Source organism: Felis catus, chromosome X (assembly GCF_018350175.1).
Source record: "Felis catus isolate Fca126 chromosome X, F.catus_Fca126_mat1.0, whole genome shotgun sequence".
Lineage (NCBI taxonomy): Eukaryota > Metazoa > Chordata > Mammalia > Carnivora > Felidae > Felis > Felis catus.
This window is the reverse complement of record NC_058386.1, coordinates 82591287-82611937: the sequence shown is the minus strand read 5'-3', so window position 1 is coordinate 82611937 and position 20651 is coordinate 82591287. Positions and strand designations below refer to the sequence as shown.

The following is a 20651-nucleotide window of genomic DNA, read 5'->3' as shown; positions in this document are numbered from 1 at the left end:
TGTAAACATTAGTGAAATAGTATAAGGTGAACACTCTTGTTTTAACTATAACTCAGATCATAAAACTTCATAAATAAATAAATTAATTAATTAATTAATTAATTAATTAATAAAACTTCATAAGTAAAACTTCCAGCCACTCCAGAAACTCCTCCATATGCCCCATCCTAATGGAAGCATGCCTTCTCTACCCTGAAAGTAACCACTGTCCTAAATTTTGTAGTAATCTCTTTCTTTGGTTTCTTTATGGTTTATCTTCCAAGTGTGCATATCTGGATATTATAGTTTAGTCTTCTCCTTTAGAAAATTGTGCTATATTTATTTAAAGTCTGTTAATGTACAGGTTTTATCTCCATTTCTTTCTATTTCTTACCCATTATCTATGGAAGAAATTGGGCTGTTTGACTTTTAGACTTTCCTAGAGTCTAGATTTTGCTAACTGCTTACTTATGGTTCAACTTGATCCTCTTTATTCTAATTCCTGCAAATTGGCAACTATATCCAAGAGATTAAAATATTGACTCTAACACTTTGCCCTATCCAGACGTCATTTGGTGACTACAGGTCTATGGCGACCAAATTGACTTTCAAGTCTCTGTTGATATTTTATAGTCATTTTTGAGTGAGATCCTGTGCTCTTAATACTAATTAACCCAACCTGCCTTATTAATTTGTCTAGTTGCTCTATCTTGAAATGTTAGATCCTTGTCTGATTCTCACCCCTTCTATAGCCAGTAAGCCTCTATCTTTCTTCAATGTGACAGCTGAATTTGTCATTTTGCTGTTTTAGGCCCTCATGACCTTTCATCTGAACTACTAGGGCAGACAATTCTCTGATATTCCTCCCACTCTCCTCTCCCTCTCTTCTTTTGAGAAATTTAAGTAAGGTGTCCATGGATACACACTAGTTGATGTTGAGTCTAGGAACTAACCCAAGTTTTAGAATGAGGACTGTCTCAAATGTTCCCATATTTTCTCCCATCTTTGTTCACTGATGAGTCAATAGTTATTTGGGAGAAACTTTCACATGCCCAGCACTTCTTTGTGTTCTTTTAATGTTAAGGGCTAGGTCTCAGAGAAAGGCACAACATTGGTGAAAAATATACTGTCTCTGGTTAGGCCAAATAGCCTTTCACATGAGACCATTTGGAAATAGCTATATTAAAAGGTGAACTGTCTGGCCAATAGAAGCTACAAGAAGGCAAAGGCCATGTTGGCCTGAAATAGAGAAAGTCTCAAGGAGGAAAATGACATTGACCTGGGCCTCAGAACATGGGAAAGATCTAGAAGTTAGGTTGGAAACAGAGAAAAGAACTATCTGACTGAACCCAAGCCCCCATCCTTAGCATTAATCACTCTGACCTGTCTTATGCTGCTTTGTGGGTACAAGCCCACTTGTTCCTCCTTTAGAGGTGCTTAAGTCTATTGATGGTCTATGATTTCAAAGCAGGTTCAGGGCAAACTTTTTCTGACATGAAATCAATAAATCTGTGCTCCGAACTTCCCCAATGGCTTTCTCACTTATTTCCAGGTAATAGAATCCAAATATGTTAACCTTTCTTTATGGAACTCAGGCATGTGCTTTTAAAATATAGGTCCCTCAGTCAGTTGATCATTTGGCTTTTGATTTCCGCTCTGGTCATGATCTCACAGTTTGTGGTATTGAGCCCTGCATCTGGCTCCATGCTGAGAGCTCAGAGCCTGCTTTGTATTATTTCTCTCCCTCTTCTCTCTGCCTCTCTCAAAATAAAATGAATAAACTTAAAAAAAATAAAATATAGGGGCCCCATTGAGCCTACAAATCCATTCCTAAGCATCCATCCTAAGGAAATAATCAATGATGTTCACAAAAATACTGTAACTGTAACAAAAGTTATAGTACATATGGATGGTCAAGTTCTCTTTATACTACAATGATATTCAATCAGTTGATTTTTCTTAGACGTGAATAGAGAAAACCTTATGCTTTGCACTAAACTGAGTTGTGCGTGGATGTATTCCAAATGAACAACTTTGCCAAAGTCTGACTGATAAGTGTAACCTTATTGCTATTACTCCGTTTAGCCAATATGGCTAATTTTCCCCAGTAACAACTTTCTCCATCTTCTTCTAAGTAATAGGACTCCCTTCCTCAAAGTTTTAAAGGAACTCTTCATCAGACAACTGGAAACTAACATTCCCAAGCCTCCCTTGCAGCCAAATATGTCTTTGTGTCCAAATTCTATGCCATGAAATATGTTATGTGGAGCACGCAACTTCTGTATCATTTTTTAAAAGGAAATTGTTTGCCTAATAATTTCTCTTTCCTCCTTCCTGTGTCCTAGAATTCAAAGTGTATGTACAACACTCTAGGAGATAACAGAGCAGGAAAATAGAAAGCACTTGACCTCATACAGCAGACAAATCCACCTGCCCAAAAGTCCCTTTCTATCTCTGGACTATTTTGTTTGAGAAAAATATATTTTCCTCTCTCTCTCTTGTTTGAACCATTGTATTTTGGGGGTCTGTATATTGTAGTGGCTCATCCTGTATCCTAAACAATTTTGGGAAGCAAGTGATAGATTTTCCACATAGAGTGAAAGGAAGGATTTTTCCTCATCACTTTTTTTCTGACGTGAAAAATGAAGTTAAAATGAATTCATGATATATGTTCTGCACATGTTTCCTAGTTTGTTATTTACTATTTTTGTTTCTAGTGGTTTTATGTATAGAATTTTTTTGTTTGTTTTGGGGGTGCCTACATGCTCAGTCAGTGGAGAGCACACTCTTGACCTTGGGGTTGTGGGTTTGAACCCCATGTCTGGTGTAGAGATTTACCTAAAAAAAAAAGGCTTAAAAAAAGAAGTTTTTTGTCTTAATATTGACAATATAAGTATATTCAGAAATAAAGATTGATTATATTCTATTTATTACAGTCTATGTTTATATATATATACGTATATACATGTATATTAGAATTCCACTGAGCACACTGCTTTTAATCAACTTTTCTATTATTTAAAGTGTAAATCATGAAAAGATTTCTTAATCATTAAATACCCCTTTATAGCACATTTTCTTTCTTTTATTAACTTTAATTAATTAATTTTTAATTACATTTTTAATTTTAGTTCAATATAGTTAATATACAGTGGTATATTAGTTTCAGGTGTACAATATAGTGATTCAGTACTTCCATACATCACTTGGTGCTCATCACAAGGGCACTCTTTAATCCCCATCACCTATTTCACCCATCCTCCCACCTACCTCCTCTCTGGTAACCATCAGTTTATTCTCTAAATTAAAAGTCTTTCTTGGCTTGTTTCCCTCTTTTTTTTTTTTTCATTTGTGCCTTTGCTTTGTTTCTTAAATTATACAGACAAGTGTAATCATATGGTATTTGTCTTTCTCTGACTGATTTATTTCACTTAGTATTACACTCTCTAACTCCATCCATGTTGTTGCAAATGGCAAGACTTTTATCCTTTTTTGTGGCTGAATAGTATTCCATTATATATATATAGCATATTTTTCTTATTTTATAGAACTCAATTATACAAATAGGCAATGATATGTTTAAGCCAACTAATCCATATTTGCTTATTTTTTTCATTTTGTTTATATTTTTGCTTATGTTTTCCATTATTTTCCTCATATTTGTTTTGCTACAATGAATATCTTTATAAATTTCTAAACACATGTTTATTTTTTTTAAAAATAGAATAGCATCTAAAAAATTAAATGACTACATCAAGCAGTATGAACATTTCTAAGACTTTTAATAATTACTGTCAAATAGCCTTTCAGAAATAATATATCAAATTACATACCCACCAATAGTGTGATAATTTTTTTGAGGTTTAACAATTTACTATGGGAAGAATTGTGTCAGTTTGTTTTGCATTAAGGAAAATTTTAAATACTGTATAAAATACATATGCAAAAGTGAGCAAATCATGAATACCTAGCTCAGTGAAGTTTTACAAACTAAAACTACTTAACCAACACTCAAAATGCAACAAAACAAAACCCCAGACCACTACCAACACTGTAGAAGCTCTGTTCCAGTCATTATGCAAGGCCGTCACTACCTTGAACTCTAACATCATAGTTTTGCTTACCCTAAACTCATAAAACTCATATACATTATTCTTTTTCACTCTGACTTTTTTATCTCAACGTTCTATTTTTGAGATCTATCCATATTACATGTACTCATAATTTTTACATTTTTATTACTGAATTACATCCAACTGTGTAAATATATGATTTACTTATACATTTTCCTGAAGAAGGACATTTGAGTATGTCTAATTTCAGGAAACATTATATGTGCTTTTATAAACATGTGTAAATGTTGTTTGGTAAACCAATACACACATTTTTATTATAGGTATATCTGGAGTACAACTGCTTGGTCATAAAGTGTACGTATGTTTACATTTATATACTGTGATAAACAGTTTTCCAAAGTGGTAGTACCAGTTTATGTTGTACCACAACCTCATAAAACACTTGACATTTTCAGTTTTTATTATTTTAGGCATCCCTAGAAAGGGTGGGGGGTGTATAGTGGTATCACATTTTGGTTTAACTTTCATTTCTCTTTAAACTGATGAAGTTAAACATATTTTCACAAATTTATTAGATATTAGGATATTCTGGTTTTTTGAAGTATTGTTTTAAGGTGTTTGCCCATTTTTCTATTGAATTATCTGTCTTTTTAAAATTTATTTGTAAGAATTCTTTATACATTATAGATATGAGCCATTTGTCAGATATATGTGTTCCTTATGTCTTTCCTAGTTTGTGGCTTGCTTCCTTATTCTTTTAATGGTCTCCTGATGAACAGAAGTTTCTGATATTAATAAAGTACAATTTACAATCATTTTTATCCTTCATAATTAGTGATTTTTGTGTCCTCTTTAAGAATACTGCCTACTCCAGGGGTGCCTCGGTGGCTCAGTTGGCTAAACATCCAAATCTTAATCTCAGCTCAGGTCATGATCTCACAGTTCATGCACAGAACCTGCTTGGGATTCTTCCTCTCCGTCTTTCTCTGCCCCTCCCCTGCTCACACGTGCTCTCCCTCTCCAAAATAAATAAATAAACTTTAAAAAACCCAATAATGCCTACTTGAAAGTCATGAAGATGATTTCCTCTGTATTTTACATTAGAATGACATTTTTACTTTTCCCACTTCGATCTGCAATTCATTGGGTGTTTATTTTGTGTGTTATTTAGGGTGGAGTCAACATCATTTCTTCACATATAGATATCCAGTTGATCTGCTACCAGTTTTTGGGGAAAAAATCCTTTCCCCACTTCACTGCACTGTCATCTTTGTCATAAATCAAGTGACATGTGTAGGTATGTTTCACAGGTCTGTGCGTGCATGTGTGTACACAAATATGTTAATCTTTTAGACCATATGCTATTTTTTTCATAATTTACTCACTATAGCATTGTACTAAATTTGGTATCTAGAAGTGGAAGTCTCGATGCTCCCTTCACTGTTACCTTGGCTATATTTGGTTCTTTGCATTTGGATATACAGAGTTTGGATCTGCTTGTCAACAAAAAATAACTAGCCAAGATTTTTATATAGAACATCAAATTGGGACCAATTATATGGATTGCATGAATGTAAACATCAAATTGGGAATAATTGACAACTATAAAATATTGAATCTTTCGGGGCATCTGGATGGCTCATTTGGTTATGCATCTGACTCTTGGTTTTGGCTCAGGTCATGATCTCATGGGTTCGTGAGTTTGAGCCTTGCATCAGGCTCTACACTGACACCACGGAGCCCACTTGGAATTCTCTCTCTCCCTGTCTCTCTGCTCCTCCCCCACTCTCTTAAAATAAATAAACTTTTAAAATATTTAATCCTTAAATCCACGAACCAGTCATGTCTATAATTATTTAGGTCTTCTTGAATGTTTCTCAAAATTATTTCTTAATTTTTAGTGCAGAGGTCTTGCAACTATTTAATTAGATTTATTTCCAGATATTTCATTTTTAATCAGGATTTTTTATCCTGGATTTTTTATCAGGATTTTTTAAGGATATAATTATCAGGATATAATTTTATCAGGATATAATTACATACAATAAGATACATACACTTTAACTATACAGTTCAATGATTTCAACAAATGTATTAGCCAGTAGAGTCACTACTTCATCAAGACACAGAACATTTCCCTCAGCTGAGAAAGTTCTGTTATGCCCCTTTTACAATTAAAAAAAAAATAATTCCAACCTTCAAGCCAGGCAAACACTGACTTGACCCAATTTACATCAATATAAATTAATTTTGCCTCTTCCCAAATTTTATATAGATGGAATCACACAGAAAGCACTCTTTTGTGTCTGATATCTTTCCCTGAGTATAATAGTTTTTTTTTTTTTTAGATTTATCTATGCTATTGATTGTACCGGCAGTTTATTCTTTATTATTCCTTAGTTGTACCCTAGCATATGACTATATCACAATTTGTTTATACATTTCCTGGTTGATGAACATTTGGATTGTATCCAGTCTGGGGCTATCATAGATGAAACTGCCATGAACATTCTTATTCAAATATTTTTGAGGAAATATGGTTTCAATTCTGTTTGGGAAAATTCCTAAGAGTGAAATTTCTTGGACTTATGGTAAGTGTAAGTTTAACTTTTAAAGAAACTGTCAAAAAGTCTTTCAAAATGGTTGAACTTCTCATCAACAATGAATGAGGAATGAGTGATCCAGTTGTTCCATGTCTTCTAAAATACTAGGGATTGTCAGACTTTTTAATTTTAGCAATTCTGATGGCTGTGTAGTGGTACTTAATTGGGTTTTTTGTTTGTTTGTTTTACATTTCCCTGATGATTAATAACATTGAGCATCTTTCCATGAGCTCTTTGGTGATTTGTACATGTACTTTTCTGAAATGCTTGTTCAAATCTTTTGATCATTTTTAATTGCATTGCTTGCCTTATTTTGAATTTTAGGAGGTCTTTATATGTTTTCTGGACAGAAACATTTTGTTGGTTACACATTTTTTTCTTGGTTTCCCACCTCATTTCTTAACCATATCTTTCATAGAGCAGAAATTTTTAAATTTAAATTCAATTTCTATGTATACTCCATTACTACTCTACTTTTATTACATCTTTAATTTTTTTTAAACATTCATTTATTACTGAGAGACAGAGAGAGACAGACCATGAGCACGGGAGAGGCAGAGAGGAGGAGACACAGAATCTGAAGCAGGTTCCAGGTTCTGAGCTGTCAGCACAGAGCCTGACACAGGCCGAACTCAGAAACAGGGAGATCATGACCTAAGCCAAGGTCGGATGCCTAACCGACTGAGCCACCCAGGCGCCCCTACTTTTATTACATTTTACGTCTATAAATCAAATAGTATAATTCTCCACATTTGTGGGGTTTTTTTCCAAATTATTTTGTTTATACTAGGTCTTTCTCGTTTCCATATAAATTTGAGGGTAATTTTGTCAAGCTATACAAATATGGCTGCTGAAATTTTGATTTTGAATACACTGAATTTATAGATTGATTTGGAAAGAATTTAGCTTACCAGTATTGTATTTCCTGATCCAGGACCTTGTTTTATCAAATTTATACGTAAGTATTTCACCTTTTTGGAAGCTATCATGAAATTATATTTTATCATTATAATTATATATAGATAATAATTTCAATTTCCAATTATTCATCACTAAAACACAGGAATACAATGGACTTTTATAGTATCTATCTATAACTGCAAACCCATGAAATTAAAGTACTAGTTCTATAGTAGGTTTATTGTAGACCCCTTAGGATTCTTTAAATACATGATCATGTGATTTGTAAATAAAAACTTACTGCTTTTTGAACTATAAATTTATGAAGGAATTTTAATTTTTGATGTTGTTTTAGTTCTGAAAATTCATCAAGACTCTGCTGCACTACTGTCTAATTGGCTCATCTCATGGAAGGGATTCAGGTATCTAGGGGCCCCTAACAAGAGGAGCCATCAGCTGCCCTGTTTTTTTCCAAGTTCTAAAAAAGAAGCTGGCTGTATAGTCTATATTTATGTAATGACTTAGAAGAGACAGATGGTTGGGTTCCCCCCAACTTTAATTCTTATTTTCAAATAAAAATAACTAAAGTATATTGATTCGGGAGGATTTAATATAAAAAGAACAAAACAGATATTAAGAATTTTTAAAAATCCACTCTCCTGGGCTCTTTTCCTCACTCATCTCTTCTGCGCATTTAAAATTCTTTTTAACGTTTATTTATTTTTGAGACAGAGAGAGACAGAGCATGAACGGGGCAGGGTCAGAGAGAGGGAGACACAGAATCTGAAACAGGCTCCAGGCTCTGAGCGGTCACCACAGAGCCTGACACGGGGCTCGAACTCACGGACCGTGAGATCGTGACCTGGCTGAAGTCGGAAGCTTAACCGACTGAGCCACCCAGGCGCCCCTCTCCTACACATTTTAAAAGTGGAGGGAAAATGGAGAGAGAGCACTAGTAGCAGAAAAGACAGCAAGTGGAAGAAAGCATATCCTTGGAGCAAAGAAGGGGAAGAAGCAAGTCCCCAGAGAAGAACTGGGAATGGTCAACAGGCCCCTGAGAAGATACTGCCCTTCCCAGGCAAGCAGAGAAAAGCCCAGGAATATACAAAGACGAAGAGTCACAGAGCCCAGCCTGGAGTTACTTTGAAGGACGAGGCGGCAGAGGGAAGGTGCGCAGACCAATCAGCTCTACGCCACCTAGCGGGCAGCAAAGGGCGCGGTATGGGGGTAGTGCCGCTCGCGGTGACGAAGGCCTCACGTGACCCGCCAACGGTGACTCGAGCGCCTAGCTCTAGCGTCAGACTGGGCCGGCGCTCGCTCCCTTCTCGGTACTTGCTCCCGGTGGCCCCGAGGGCGTGCGGGACAGGGGCAGCCCCAAAGGGTTGGAGGCGGAGGGGGAGCAGGTAAGGGACCCGGAGGAGTGGGAGCGTCCCCTGGGCTCGGTGTGGGAGAGCCCACGCGGCCCGCGGAGCCCTCCTCGGGTTCCAGCTGCCCGATGGCGAAGCCGCGGAAGGACCGCAGCCTCACGCCCAGCTGCGGACCGCCTTTGGCCGCAGAAAATGGTAGGGTGGAGGGCTGGACCGCTGTGAGGCAACGACCCTTTGCAAACACCTGCCTCCTGCACGCCTGGCCCCGCCCCCGTCCTTCTTGGTGTAGAAAATGGTGGTCTGCGCGGGGCATGGTCTTGGCGTAGGGGTGGGACGGCCGTAGGGTCCCGGGGCCTAGGAAGGGCTGGGTGGCGACGGGTTGGACCCAAGCGCTGGTTGCATCAGTCCCCGCTCCCTTACTCCCGCCCTCTGCAGGTGTGCGGGTCTAAGTGTCGCAGCGGCGCACTCGCGGCTAGAATCGGGAGGAGGAGACTGCAAGGATAGGCCCAGGTCGGTGTGGGGGATAGTGGGGGGGGGGGCGGGGGGGGAACGTGTAGAAAGCCCTGAGATCCCCAAATCCCCCGCCCCACCAAACAGCCCGTCCTCCATCTTGGTGCCCGCAGAGGCCTGGGCTTGGATCGGCAGGGAAAATGGTGGGCTTTGCGCGAGGGAGGGGAGAGGAGCGACTGGGAGGGGGTAGGGCTCTTACTGGGGGCCCCCTAGAGGGCGTAGGGAGCCTCTCAGGTGGGAAAAATGAAATTTTAAAAAGGCTAAGAGATCCAGGGCTCTGAATCTTGGAATGTGCGTAGTAGGGCCTCTGTCCTCGGTGCTGATCAGTCCTGATAAATCCTTCTTTGTCTTTTGTCTCTTAGGAGCAATGGCGTCCAAAGAGGAACAAGCAGTAAAAAATCTCAACATGGAAAATGCCAACCAGGAAAACGAGAAAAAGAATGAAGAGGAGCAAGTTGCAAATAAAGGAGAGCCCTTGGTCCACCCTTTGGAAGCTGGTGAATATTGTGTGCCTAGAGTAAATCGTAGGCGGTTCCGTGTTAGGCAGCCCATCCTGCAGTATAGATGGGACATGATTCAGAGGCTTGGAGAGCCACAGGCAAGAATGAGAGAAGAGAATATGGAAAGGATTGGGGAGGAGGTGAGACAGCTGATGGAAAAGCTGAGGGAAAAACAATTCAGTTACAGTCTGCGGGCAGTTAGCACTGACCCCCCTCACCGTGACCATCATGATGAGTTTTGTCTTATGCCTTGAATTCTGATGTTTTCTTTGAAGTTAATAGGAAAACACACCTACCTAAACTTACATGTTTTCAGTGTACCTTTGTTGTAAACCTTTTGGTGTTAACCTGTTTCTTGTGCGTCTCCTATGACCGCTTCTGATTGAATATTGTATTTTGACCCAATGTGTAAGATTCTGTCAGCAAGGGAATCTTACCCTATTGAATGGCAAGATGCTCATTATATATTGTGAAGTTAATAAAGCAGTTTAAAAAGGCATTCTCTGTATTCTTTTCTATTTCAGATCTCCTATATTTTGTATATGAAGACAGTCTAAGAATATATAAAGTAAAAAGTTAAAGTGTTTATCTTTTTATGGTAGAATTATGAATAATTTTAATTTTCTTACCTATAGTTCATTTCAGAACTAAACACATTACTAATGAAAGAGCTTAGCCACCTATAAAAACAATGTGGGCACTTACCTAAAAACTTGTGACAGAATCTCAGTTTTAGCTTACCTCTGGATCTGTATTTAGAAGTGTAAACTAATAGTGATAAGAGACACATCTTTTTAAAAATCATACTCATCAGAAAGATGATGATAACTCCAAGGGCTGCTGTGTGTACTTGGTGAAGCAATAAGTGTAAGCTTTCTCCAAGTTCTTGTTCCCACTGGAATGTGTGCATGACCCAACTCTAGATATCCCTTTCAGCTATTTGGGGAAGTTTCCAAAGCCAGTTCTTCCCTATACTCCCAAACAAGTCTAGTAGACTAAGAGGTAAGTACTTCCATTCCTCTGCTACTGTGCCCCATTCCCATCTTCTCCCCTGGGTACATCAGTTCAGGAGTCCTCGAGGTGAGGAAATCCCACTGATTTTTTTTTTCAAAACACTCAATAAAGTGAATCCTCACTCTTATATAAAAGTGTAAATTCCCTCTCCCTTTTTAGCTTCATGAAAAGACCTTATCTGTCTAGTTCTCTATTTCTTTAGGTGTGTAGTTCTTTCCTAAGAAACCTCCTTAGTTCATTAGACTATACAGAATGTGTAAGGGAACACAGCTCACTTTCAGTCTGAGACAGTCCCTCCTCATTCCAGCCCCCTGAAGTTTAGGAATATAAAGAATTAACCTACATTGAGTTGAATGCCAGGAGATTATGTCAACGAATACCCAAATGTGGGTAATTATGAGAAGTCCATTGGAGGACTGCTGGGTTTAAGTTCCAATAGAACTTGGGAAATGAAGTTGCCTTGGAGTGTGCTATGTAGGTGAAGTATATATTATATATGAAGACAGTCTTGTGGAAATAAACTTAGAATTTAGGATTCTAGGGGTGCCTGGGTGGCTCAGTTGGTTGGACACCAACTCCAGCTCAGTTTATGATCTCAACGGTTTGTGAGTTCAAGCCCTACATCGAGCTCTGTGCTGACAGCTTGGAGCCTGAAGCCTGTTTTGGATCTTGTGTCTCCCTCTCTCTGCTCCTTCTCTCTCTCTCTCTGTCTCTCTTTCTCTCTCTCTCTCTCTCTCTCTCTCTCTCAAAAGTAATATAAACATAAAAAAAAATTTAAAGAAGTTCAGATTCTAAAATGGAAGTTTGCAAACCACAATCTAAGAGCCAGATTTGGCCTATTATTTTTGTGTCCAATGAGCTAAGAATAAATTTCATGTTTTTAAATGGTTGAAAAAAATCAAGAATATTTTTTGACATGTAAAAATTGTATGAAATCCAAATCTTAGTGTCCATAAATAAGTTCTTATTGGAATACAACCATACTTAGGAATTTACACACTGTCTGCACTACAGTGGCAGAGTTGAATAGTTGTGAAAGAAACAGTTTTGCCTGCCCGCAAAGTGTACATATTTATTATCTAGCCCTGACAGAAAAAAAATTGCCAACCCCTGCTCTGGAATATAATGTCACAATAGCAGTTGTGAAACCCAAGGAAAAAATGGATAAGCAGGTGAAAACCATGTAATGGCAACACCCAGACATCATAAATCAGATGCGTAAGCAATTCCAAAGCCCTCCCTCCTCCAGGTGCTTGAGATATAAGGCACATTCATGCAAGACAAGTTCATACAGAGAAAAGCTAGAGTTGAAAGGGCAGGTGAACTGATGAACAGAGAAGCATATGCCCTACCATACTTCCTAAACTTGATTGTTAATATTAGCACCAGATTTTCTGGAAAACAGAAGCATCCTAGATTCACTGGCCTAAGGATATTCTTCATCCTTGAAGAAAAAGTGGAAGCTTACATGTGAACTCATGCCATACTGTAATAGAAGTTTAAGCATGTATATGCCTAGAAAAATGTACATCTCTTCCATGTAAGGCAGATCCAAGTTGCCTTGTTAACCTCAGAGAAGGATCAGTTCAGGATCCTAGTCTTTGAAGAGAGACACTGCTGTTAACCAGCTTCCCTTGGTTGTTAGTGTTTGGATCTGAAGGGACATCTGAGGGAGTAGTATGTGAGTGGTTAGGCTCCCTATACAACGTTCAGGTAACAAACAACCAGCAGAAAGTGAGTGAAAGCCAGTAAGGGAACAGAGCATCAGGTTCCCTCAAGGGAAACAGACATATATTTGCCCATTTATATCATTTCTATGTGTTGTGTAGTGAGTCTCCTTTTCTCCCTCTGGCCATTGTCCATGAAAAGAACAAATTATTCCCATAAGTGCCTAAAAATTTGGATAAAGAGAAGGCAGTGAGATTAGGGATTGTGCCCTGATTCTCAAAAAAAAAAAAAAAAAAAAAGATGTGCAAGAAAGAGGCTTGAGATATAGATATGTGGTGGGCCATTGGAGTTTTAGCATATCATGCACATCTAGTAAGTATCTGGTGAATGAAAAATTCAACAAAGTAAGTATGGATTTACTGGTATTCAGCAAATGACAACTATGTATATCTTTGAATCCTTATGTAAATTGAGATAATAATGCAAATAATGTTTCATAACTTTTGAATAAAAATAATTACTGTTTGTTTTCAAAAATTCAATTCAATTGAAGGAAATTCAGAAAATAAATTTAAAGGCCACAATGTGACCAAAGAAAGCAGTGCAACTTGAACTTTCTAGTCAGGCAGAGCAGGGAGAATACACAGACACTGGACTCTTACAAGAGTCCAGGTAGCATAGGAAACTTTGGTTAGAGGCAAAATAAATCCTTCATGATTAACTATCATTTAAAACACAAAGCCATATTTATGCTTCAAGTGAAAATGGAATAACGGTATGGATTTACCTCCTTAACTGAAACAACTAAAACCGGGACAAAATACATGAAACAACAGTTTTCAGTTATTTAACGTCCAGAGAGTTGGGAAAGTTAATTGAAAGAGCAGAAACAAATAATATGAGCCTTCTAATTGCTCCCAGCTTACTGTGTATTGTAAGATTTATAGCATATGTAGAAGTAAAATGTATGTCAATAATAGCACAAAGACCAGGAGAGGGTTAATAGGAGTACAGGATTTTGAAGTTCTTATTCTATACATTAATATCACTTGAAGGTAGATTCTGAAATATTAAAAATGTATAAACCTTAAAACAATCATGTAAAAAGTTGTAGCTGATGAGCCAACATATGAGATAAAATGGAATCTTCAAATAGTCAATGAAAAATGTTAGAGGAAAAAGAACAAAGAGCAGATGGGACAAATGGAAACAAATAGCAAGATGATTGATTTAAGCCCAAATAAATCAATATCAATAATTGCATTCACGTAAAAGGTCTAAATACCTCAAATATAAACCAGATATTATCAGATTGTATATAAAAGGAAGACAAATATATGCTGCCTATAAAAACCGTATTTTAAATTTAAAGATACAAATTGATTACAAGGAATGGAAAAACAATGAGCAATCTTAACATCAATCAAAACAAAGCTTGAGTGGCAATATTGATTCAGATACAATAAATTTCAGGGCAGAGAATAGTATCAGGGATGGGGCACCTGGGTGGTTCAGTCAGTGAAGCATCCAACTCTTAATTTTGGCTCAGGTCATGATCTCACAGTTTGTGGGTTTGAACCCCACATCAGGCTCTATACAAACAGTGCAAATCCTGCTTGAGATTCTCTGTCTCCCTCTTTCTCTCTGCCCCTCCCCTGCTCTGTCTTTCTCTCTGAAAATAAATATTTTTTTTTTAAAAATAGTAATAATACCAGGGATATTACAGTTATAGAAAGTCATTACATAATTTTAAGTGCTAAGTTTGTCAAAAGGACATAGCAATCATTAACATTCACATGTTACAGTGCTTTAAAATAGATGAAGGAAAAACTGATAGCACTGAAAGGGAAACAGACAAATCCACAATTACAGTCATAGATTTCAACACCTTCTCTAAAATATTGATAGAACAAGTAGACAATCAGCAAGAACATATATCACTTGAAGAACACTATGAAACAACTTATCTAGTTGACAATTGTAGAACTTGCCACCAACAACAGTAGAATGTACCTTTGCTTCATTTGCACAAGGAACACTTACCAAGATAGTCCATATTCAGGGCCAAAAAGTAAGTTTCAAAAATTTTAGGGGCGCCTGGGTGGCGCAGTCGGTTAAGCGTCCGACTTCAGCCGGGTCACGATCTCGCGGTCCGTGAGTTCGAGCCCCGCGTCAGGCTCTGGGCTGATGGCTCAGAGCCTGGAGCCTGTTTCCGATTCTGTGTCTCCCTCTCTCTCTGCCCCTCCCCTGTTCATGCTCTGTCTCTCTCTGTCTCAAAAATAAATAAAACGTTGAAAAAGAAAAAAAAATAAAAAAAAATTTTTAATAGGATTCATATCATAAAATATATGTTTTCTGAGCAAAACGGAATTAAATGAGAAACTAATAACAGAAAGATATCTGGAAAAATCCCAAATATTTAACATCAAACAGCACATGTCTAAATAACCCAAGGAAGAAATCAAAGAGGAAATTATAAGGCATTTTGAACTAAATGAAAATGAAAATTCAACATATAGTAATTTGTGAGATGTGGCAAAAGCACCACTTGGGCAGAAATTTATAGCACTGAGCATACATATTAGAATAGAAGGAAGCTCTATATCTATTAAATAAATAGAAATCTTTAAAAAAAGTTTTTTATTTGAAGTATTTTTGGTATCCAATGTTATATTAGTTTCAGGTATACAGCATAGTGATTTGACAATTTTATACATTAAGCTATGCTCACCATGAAAATAAATGGAAATTTTATTTAAAATACTTCCTCTAAAGAAAACCACAGGTCAAGATGGCTTAACTGTTAATTCTACCAAACATTTAGGAATTACATAATACCAATTCTATTCAAAATCTTTTAGAAAATTGAAAAGGAAGGAATAGCTCCCAACTTACCCTATGAAGCTAAAATTACTCAGATAACTAACCAGACAATTATGTTACAAGGAAAGATAACCATAAACTAATCTCCCTCATGAACATATATGTTCATTTTTTTTTTTTTAGAGAGAGAGAGAGAGTATGAACAGGGGAGAGAGAGAGAGAATATTTTGTTTTTGGTTGTTTTTATGTTTTTTTAATATGAAATTTATTGTCAAACTGGTTTCCATACAACACCCAGTGCTCATCCCAAAAGGTGCCCTCCTCAAGAGAGAGAGAATCTTAAGCAGGCTCCACATTCAGTGCAGAGCCTGACATGGGGCTCGAACCCATGACCCTCGGATCATGACCTGAGCCAGGCACTCAACTGTCTGAGCCATCCAGGCACCTGCCCTTTTTAAAATTCAGTTATATATACAAAACATAATACACCATTACTAAGTAAGGTTTATCCCAAGGATTCAAGATAGTGTTAAATTAGAAAATCATTGTAATTCACTACATTAACATAAAAGAGAAAAAAAATAAGATAATCTTAATGGGTGATGAAAAAACATTTGCTAAAATTGAAAGAATTATTACTGATTAAAATACTCAGCAACCACATATAGAAGAGACCTTCCTCAACCTGATAAATTACATCTACAAAAAACATACATAAGGATGTGTATGTAAAGACTAAATGTTTCCCACCTAAGATGAAAAACAAAGCAAAATAAACACTTTCATAAATTATATTTAAAATTATACTAGAAGTTTTAGTCAGTACAATAAGAAAAAGAAATAAAAGTCATACAGATTGCAAAGGAAGAAATAGAAAATACTCCTAGAAAACTATTATCTATGTAGCAATTCTATGTAGTATACAAAAAGCTACTAGAGCTAATAAATAAGTTCAGAAAGGTTGCAGGATATAAGATTGAAATACAAATTTAGTTGTTTTTCTAATTTTCTGAGACTGCTATAACAAATTACCATAAGCTTGGTGGCTTTAAAAAAACACCCAGAAATGTATTCTTTTATAGTTTTGTAGGCCAGAAGTCCAAAACAAGGTGTAAGCAGTGCTATGTTCTCTCTGAAATTCTCTAGAAAGGAATCCCTCCTTACTTGTTCTAGCTTCTAGTGGCCTCAGACAGTCCTTGACTTGTGGCAACTTTAACTCTAATTTTTGCTTCTCTTCTGTATGTCTGTCTATGTGTTCTTTGTTTCTTCTAAGGATACATCCATTGGATTTAGGGCCCACCCTAAGCCACTATGATCTTTCTCAACTCTTTTTTTTTTAATATTCTATTTTTAAGTAATCTCTATGCCCAACATGGGGCTCAAACTCACAACCCTAAGATCAAGAGTTCCATGCTCTACCCACTGAGCCAGCCAGGCACCCCTCATCTCAATTCTTAATTAATTACATCCACAAAGACCTTATTTACAAATAAGATCACATTTCGAAGTGCTGGGTAGACATGAATTTTGGGGGAAAATATTCAGTCCTGTACAACAACGAACAGCCAGATTAAAATTTAAAACAATATCATTTACAATAGCATCAGAAATATGAAATATTTAGGGATAAATTTGGCAAAGATATTCAAGACCTGCACATTGAAAGCTATAAAACATTGATAACATACATTAAATCCACCAAATTCATAGGAAAAGGGATCAGATTTGTGGTTACCAGCAGTGGGGGTGAGGGGAGGGAAAATTGTAGAAAAGTGGTCAAAAGGTAAAAATTTCCATGTATAAAATAAATAAGTCATGGGGATGTAATGTAAAGTGTGATGACTATAGTTAACACTGCTGTATGATTTATAGAAAAGTTAAGATAGTAGATCCTAGGTGTTCTCATCACAAGGAGAAATTCTTTTCTTTTCTTTTTATTGTATCTGTATGAGATGATGAATGTTAACTAAGCTTACTGTGGTAATCATTTCACAATATATGTAAATCAAAGCATCAAGCTATCTTAAACTTATACACTAATGTGTGTGAATTATCTCTCGATAAACTGGGAGAAAAAGTTGGAAACAACCTAAGTGTCCATTGACAGATGAATAGATAAACAAAATCTAGTATATACATAAAATGGAACATTATTAAGTCTTAAAAAGGAATGAAATTGTGACACAGGCTACAATATGGATAAAACTTGAAGACATTATGCTAAGTGAAATAAGCCAGACAGAAAAAGATTCGTGATTTCATTTATTCAAAATACCTAAAGTAGTCAAACACTTAGGGACAGAAAGCAGAATGGTGCTTGCCAGGGCATAAAGAGAGTGGGGCAAGGGGAGTTAGTTTAATGGGTACAAAATTTCAGTTTGGGGAGACAAAGAAAGTTCTGGAGATGGATGGTGGTGATGGTTGCACAACAATGTGAGTGTACTTAATGCCACTGATATGTGTACTAAAAAATGGTTAAGAAGGAAAATTTTATATTATGATAACTTATCATAATTAAAAAAGAAATTTACAAGTCAATCTTCCAGGCCCAACATTGCCTTTAGAGTCTATACACATCCCAGCCTCCTTATAATACCAGAACCATGAAAACATGACTCGTATCAACCCGAGTAGGTATCTACTTGGAAATAATACCACAGTCCCACATCCTAGATGACATCACTGCAATCCAGAAGCTTGCCACTGGAAATGATGTTTCTTCAGATAACATGGTCCCAGTCAAAGATCTTACATTGGAAATGACTTTGCTCTCTAAACAGGGGAAGACTTCACCCCAGACACTGAGACCATCATCTCAACAATGCCTATATGCTGCCTTTCCTAAAATACTGACAAATTGAACACAATATATTTATTGTTTTTCTTTCTTTGATATTGGGGATTCTATTACATTTCTTCAGTTCATTATTTACTTAGTTCATAACCTGGTATATGTTTTTCTCTCTGCCAAAAGGTATACTGTATACTTCTACACTTCCATATCTAAAGGGGGAATCTTGTAGAAGTTACAACTATTAATGCCATTTTAAAAATTAATGGAGATTATTGCTTGCCTCATGAGGCAACTACCTCCTAGACCACTCCTCATCTACCTTGGTTATGGCTGGCCTATAAGAACGTCTTATTCTTCTACTTGTTTTCTTCCTTTTTATTCTCATAATAAAAGGTTTTTTATGTTGTTTAGGGCAACTTATGTCCTGCTCTCTGTAAATCTTTTCTACTATTTGAGCCACTCAAATATCCCAATAATGGAGTTCAAGATGGATGTCAAGACATCTAGTCATCAACTACATCATCTTTTTTATTTTTATTTTTATTTTTTTGTAAAAATGCTGTGGAGTCAATTGTGAGGCCCTGGCTAGAGGCTGGTTAGTTGCCCTTCATGAACAGATGATAAAGTATACACTTTTACCACTTCCCAGATCATGCATTCACACTCTGTGACACTATGCACCAGCCCTATTTGCCCATGGGCCAGGTTCCAGACAACAAAGAACAGCCCCTATGCCCTGGAGCCTGAGAAATTATTCAAATTAGCCAATCCTCAAAGGTCCAGAAAAATGTTGCTAGCCCCACCTAATTTGTAATACATAAACTGCCCTTGAGAGATCCAACTAGCTGTTATCCAGGTGTAATGCCTGTAGCTTTGCTTGGCAACTAACTTTCTCTCTTTTGGAGCTATAAGTAACAAAGGGTTCTGCCTTCTATCTATTTTTGTGACAGTGTGTTGTGTTCCGCAATCAAAAGAACCTTTAAATTGTATAAAGTCATTTACAAAAATAAACTCACACAATATACAAAAATTAACTCAAAATGTATCAAAGAGCTAAATATATGAGATAAACTTTAAAACTCTTGAAAGAAAACAAAGGTATAAATCTTCATGTCCTTGAATTTGGCAATGAAGTTTTAGATATGACATCAAAAAGAAGAACAACAAAAAGAAAAACATATAAATTGGACTTCATAAAAATTAAAAACTTCTGTGGATAAGAAGACACTTTCAAGACAGTAAAAAAGCAATCCACAGAATGGAAGAAAATATTTGCAAATCATATATCTGAAAAGGGTTTTGTATCCAGAATATATGAAGAACTCTTATAATTCAATAAGAAAATGACAAGCAAGCCAATTTAAAAAATGGACAAGGGTCTTGAATAGATATTTCTCCAAAGAAGATCAATAAATATCTGATAAATACAAGAAAAGATGCTTAATATTATTAGTTATTAGGAAAATGCAAAAATAAAAAAAGTGAAAATTAACAGTTGTCTTTGAGAATGGAGAGCAATTGGAACCCTAATATATTGGTGGTAGGAGTGCAAAATGTTGCAGCCACTGTGGAGCAGTTTGGCAGTTCCTGAAAAAGTTTTACATAGAATTACCACATGACCCAGCAATTCCATTCTTAAATATTACCCAAGAGAAATAAAAACATACACCCACACAAACACTTATACAGAAGTGTTTAAGGCAGCACTTATAATGGTAGAAACATGGGGGCGCCTGGGTGGCTCAGTCGGTTGGGCGTCCGACTTCAGCTCGGGTCACGATTGGGCGTCCAACTTCAGCTCGGGTCACGATCTTGCGGTTCGTGAGTTTGAGCCCCGCGTTGGGCTCTGGGCTGATGGCTCAGAGCCTGGAGCCTGCTTCCGATTCTGTGTCTCCCTCTCTCTCTGCCCCTCCCCTGTTCATGCTCTGTCTCAAAAATAAATAAACGTTAAAAAATTAAAAAAAATGGTAGAAACATGGAAATAACTCAAATATCCATCAATGTTGAATGGCTAAACAGAATACAATATGGGCATCCAATTAAATATTATTCAGCCATAAAAAGGAATGAAATACTGTACATACTACAATGTGAATGGACCTTGAATATATTAAGCTAAGTGAAAGAAGCCAAACATGAAAGGTCACATATTGCATGATTCCATTTATATGAAATATCTAACTTGGATAATTCCATGGAGACAAAGCAGATTAGTCATTGCTAGGAACCAGTAAAAGGGAAAAATTGGTAGTGACTGCTTAATGGGTTTGGGGTCTCCTTCAGAATTAATGCAAATATTTTGGAATGGAATAGAGGAGATGGTTTCACAACATTGTGAATGTACTATATGTCACTGAGTCATACACTTTAAAATAACTAATTTTGATGTTATGTTAATTTCTCCTAAAAATAGTCCT

At 36.7% G+C, this 20651-nt stretch overlaps 1 protein-coding gene across 5 annotated transcripts; it reads left to right on the top strand.

The window, feature by feature from the left end:
• Positions 1-8789: 8789 nt before the first annotated feature.
• On the top strand, positions 8790-10434 carry BEX2 (brain expressed X-linked 2). Of its 5 annotated transcripts, none has more exons than XM_006943884.5 (3): positions 8790-8886; positions 9361-9435; positions 9798-10434. In XM_006943884.5, the coding sequence occupies exon 3, from the start codon at positions 9803-9805 to the stop codon at positions 10187-10189; it is 387 nt and encodes a 128-aa protein (XP_006943946.1). In that variant the 5' UTR covers positions 8790-8886; positions 9361-9435; positions 9798-9802; the 3' UTR covers positions 10190-10434. The 5 variants fall into 5 exon arrangements, with proteins under 5 accessions (XP_006943946.1, XP_004000783.1, XP_006943948.1 ...); XM_004000734.6 differs by having other exon boundaries at positions 8807-8961; XM_006943885.4 differs by lacking the exon at positions 8790-8886 and adding an exon at positions 8979-9120.
• The last annotated feature ends 10217 nt before the right edge of the window (positions 10435-20651 follow it).

Coding starts and splice junctions, on each gene's coding strand:
- BEX2 (XM_019824100.3), top strand. CDS start 9,054: ATGGCGAAGCCGCGGAAGGACCGCAGCCTCACGCCCAGCTGCGGACCG. Junction 9,121..9,797: donor GCCTTTGGCCGCAGAAAATG/GTAGGGTGGAGG, acceptor TTTGTCTCTTAG/GAGCAATGGCGTCCAAAGAG.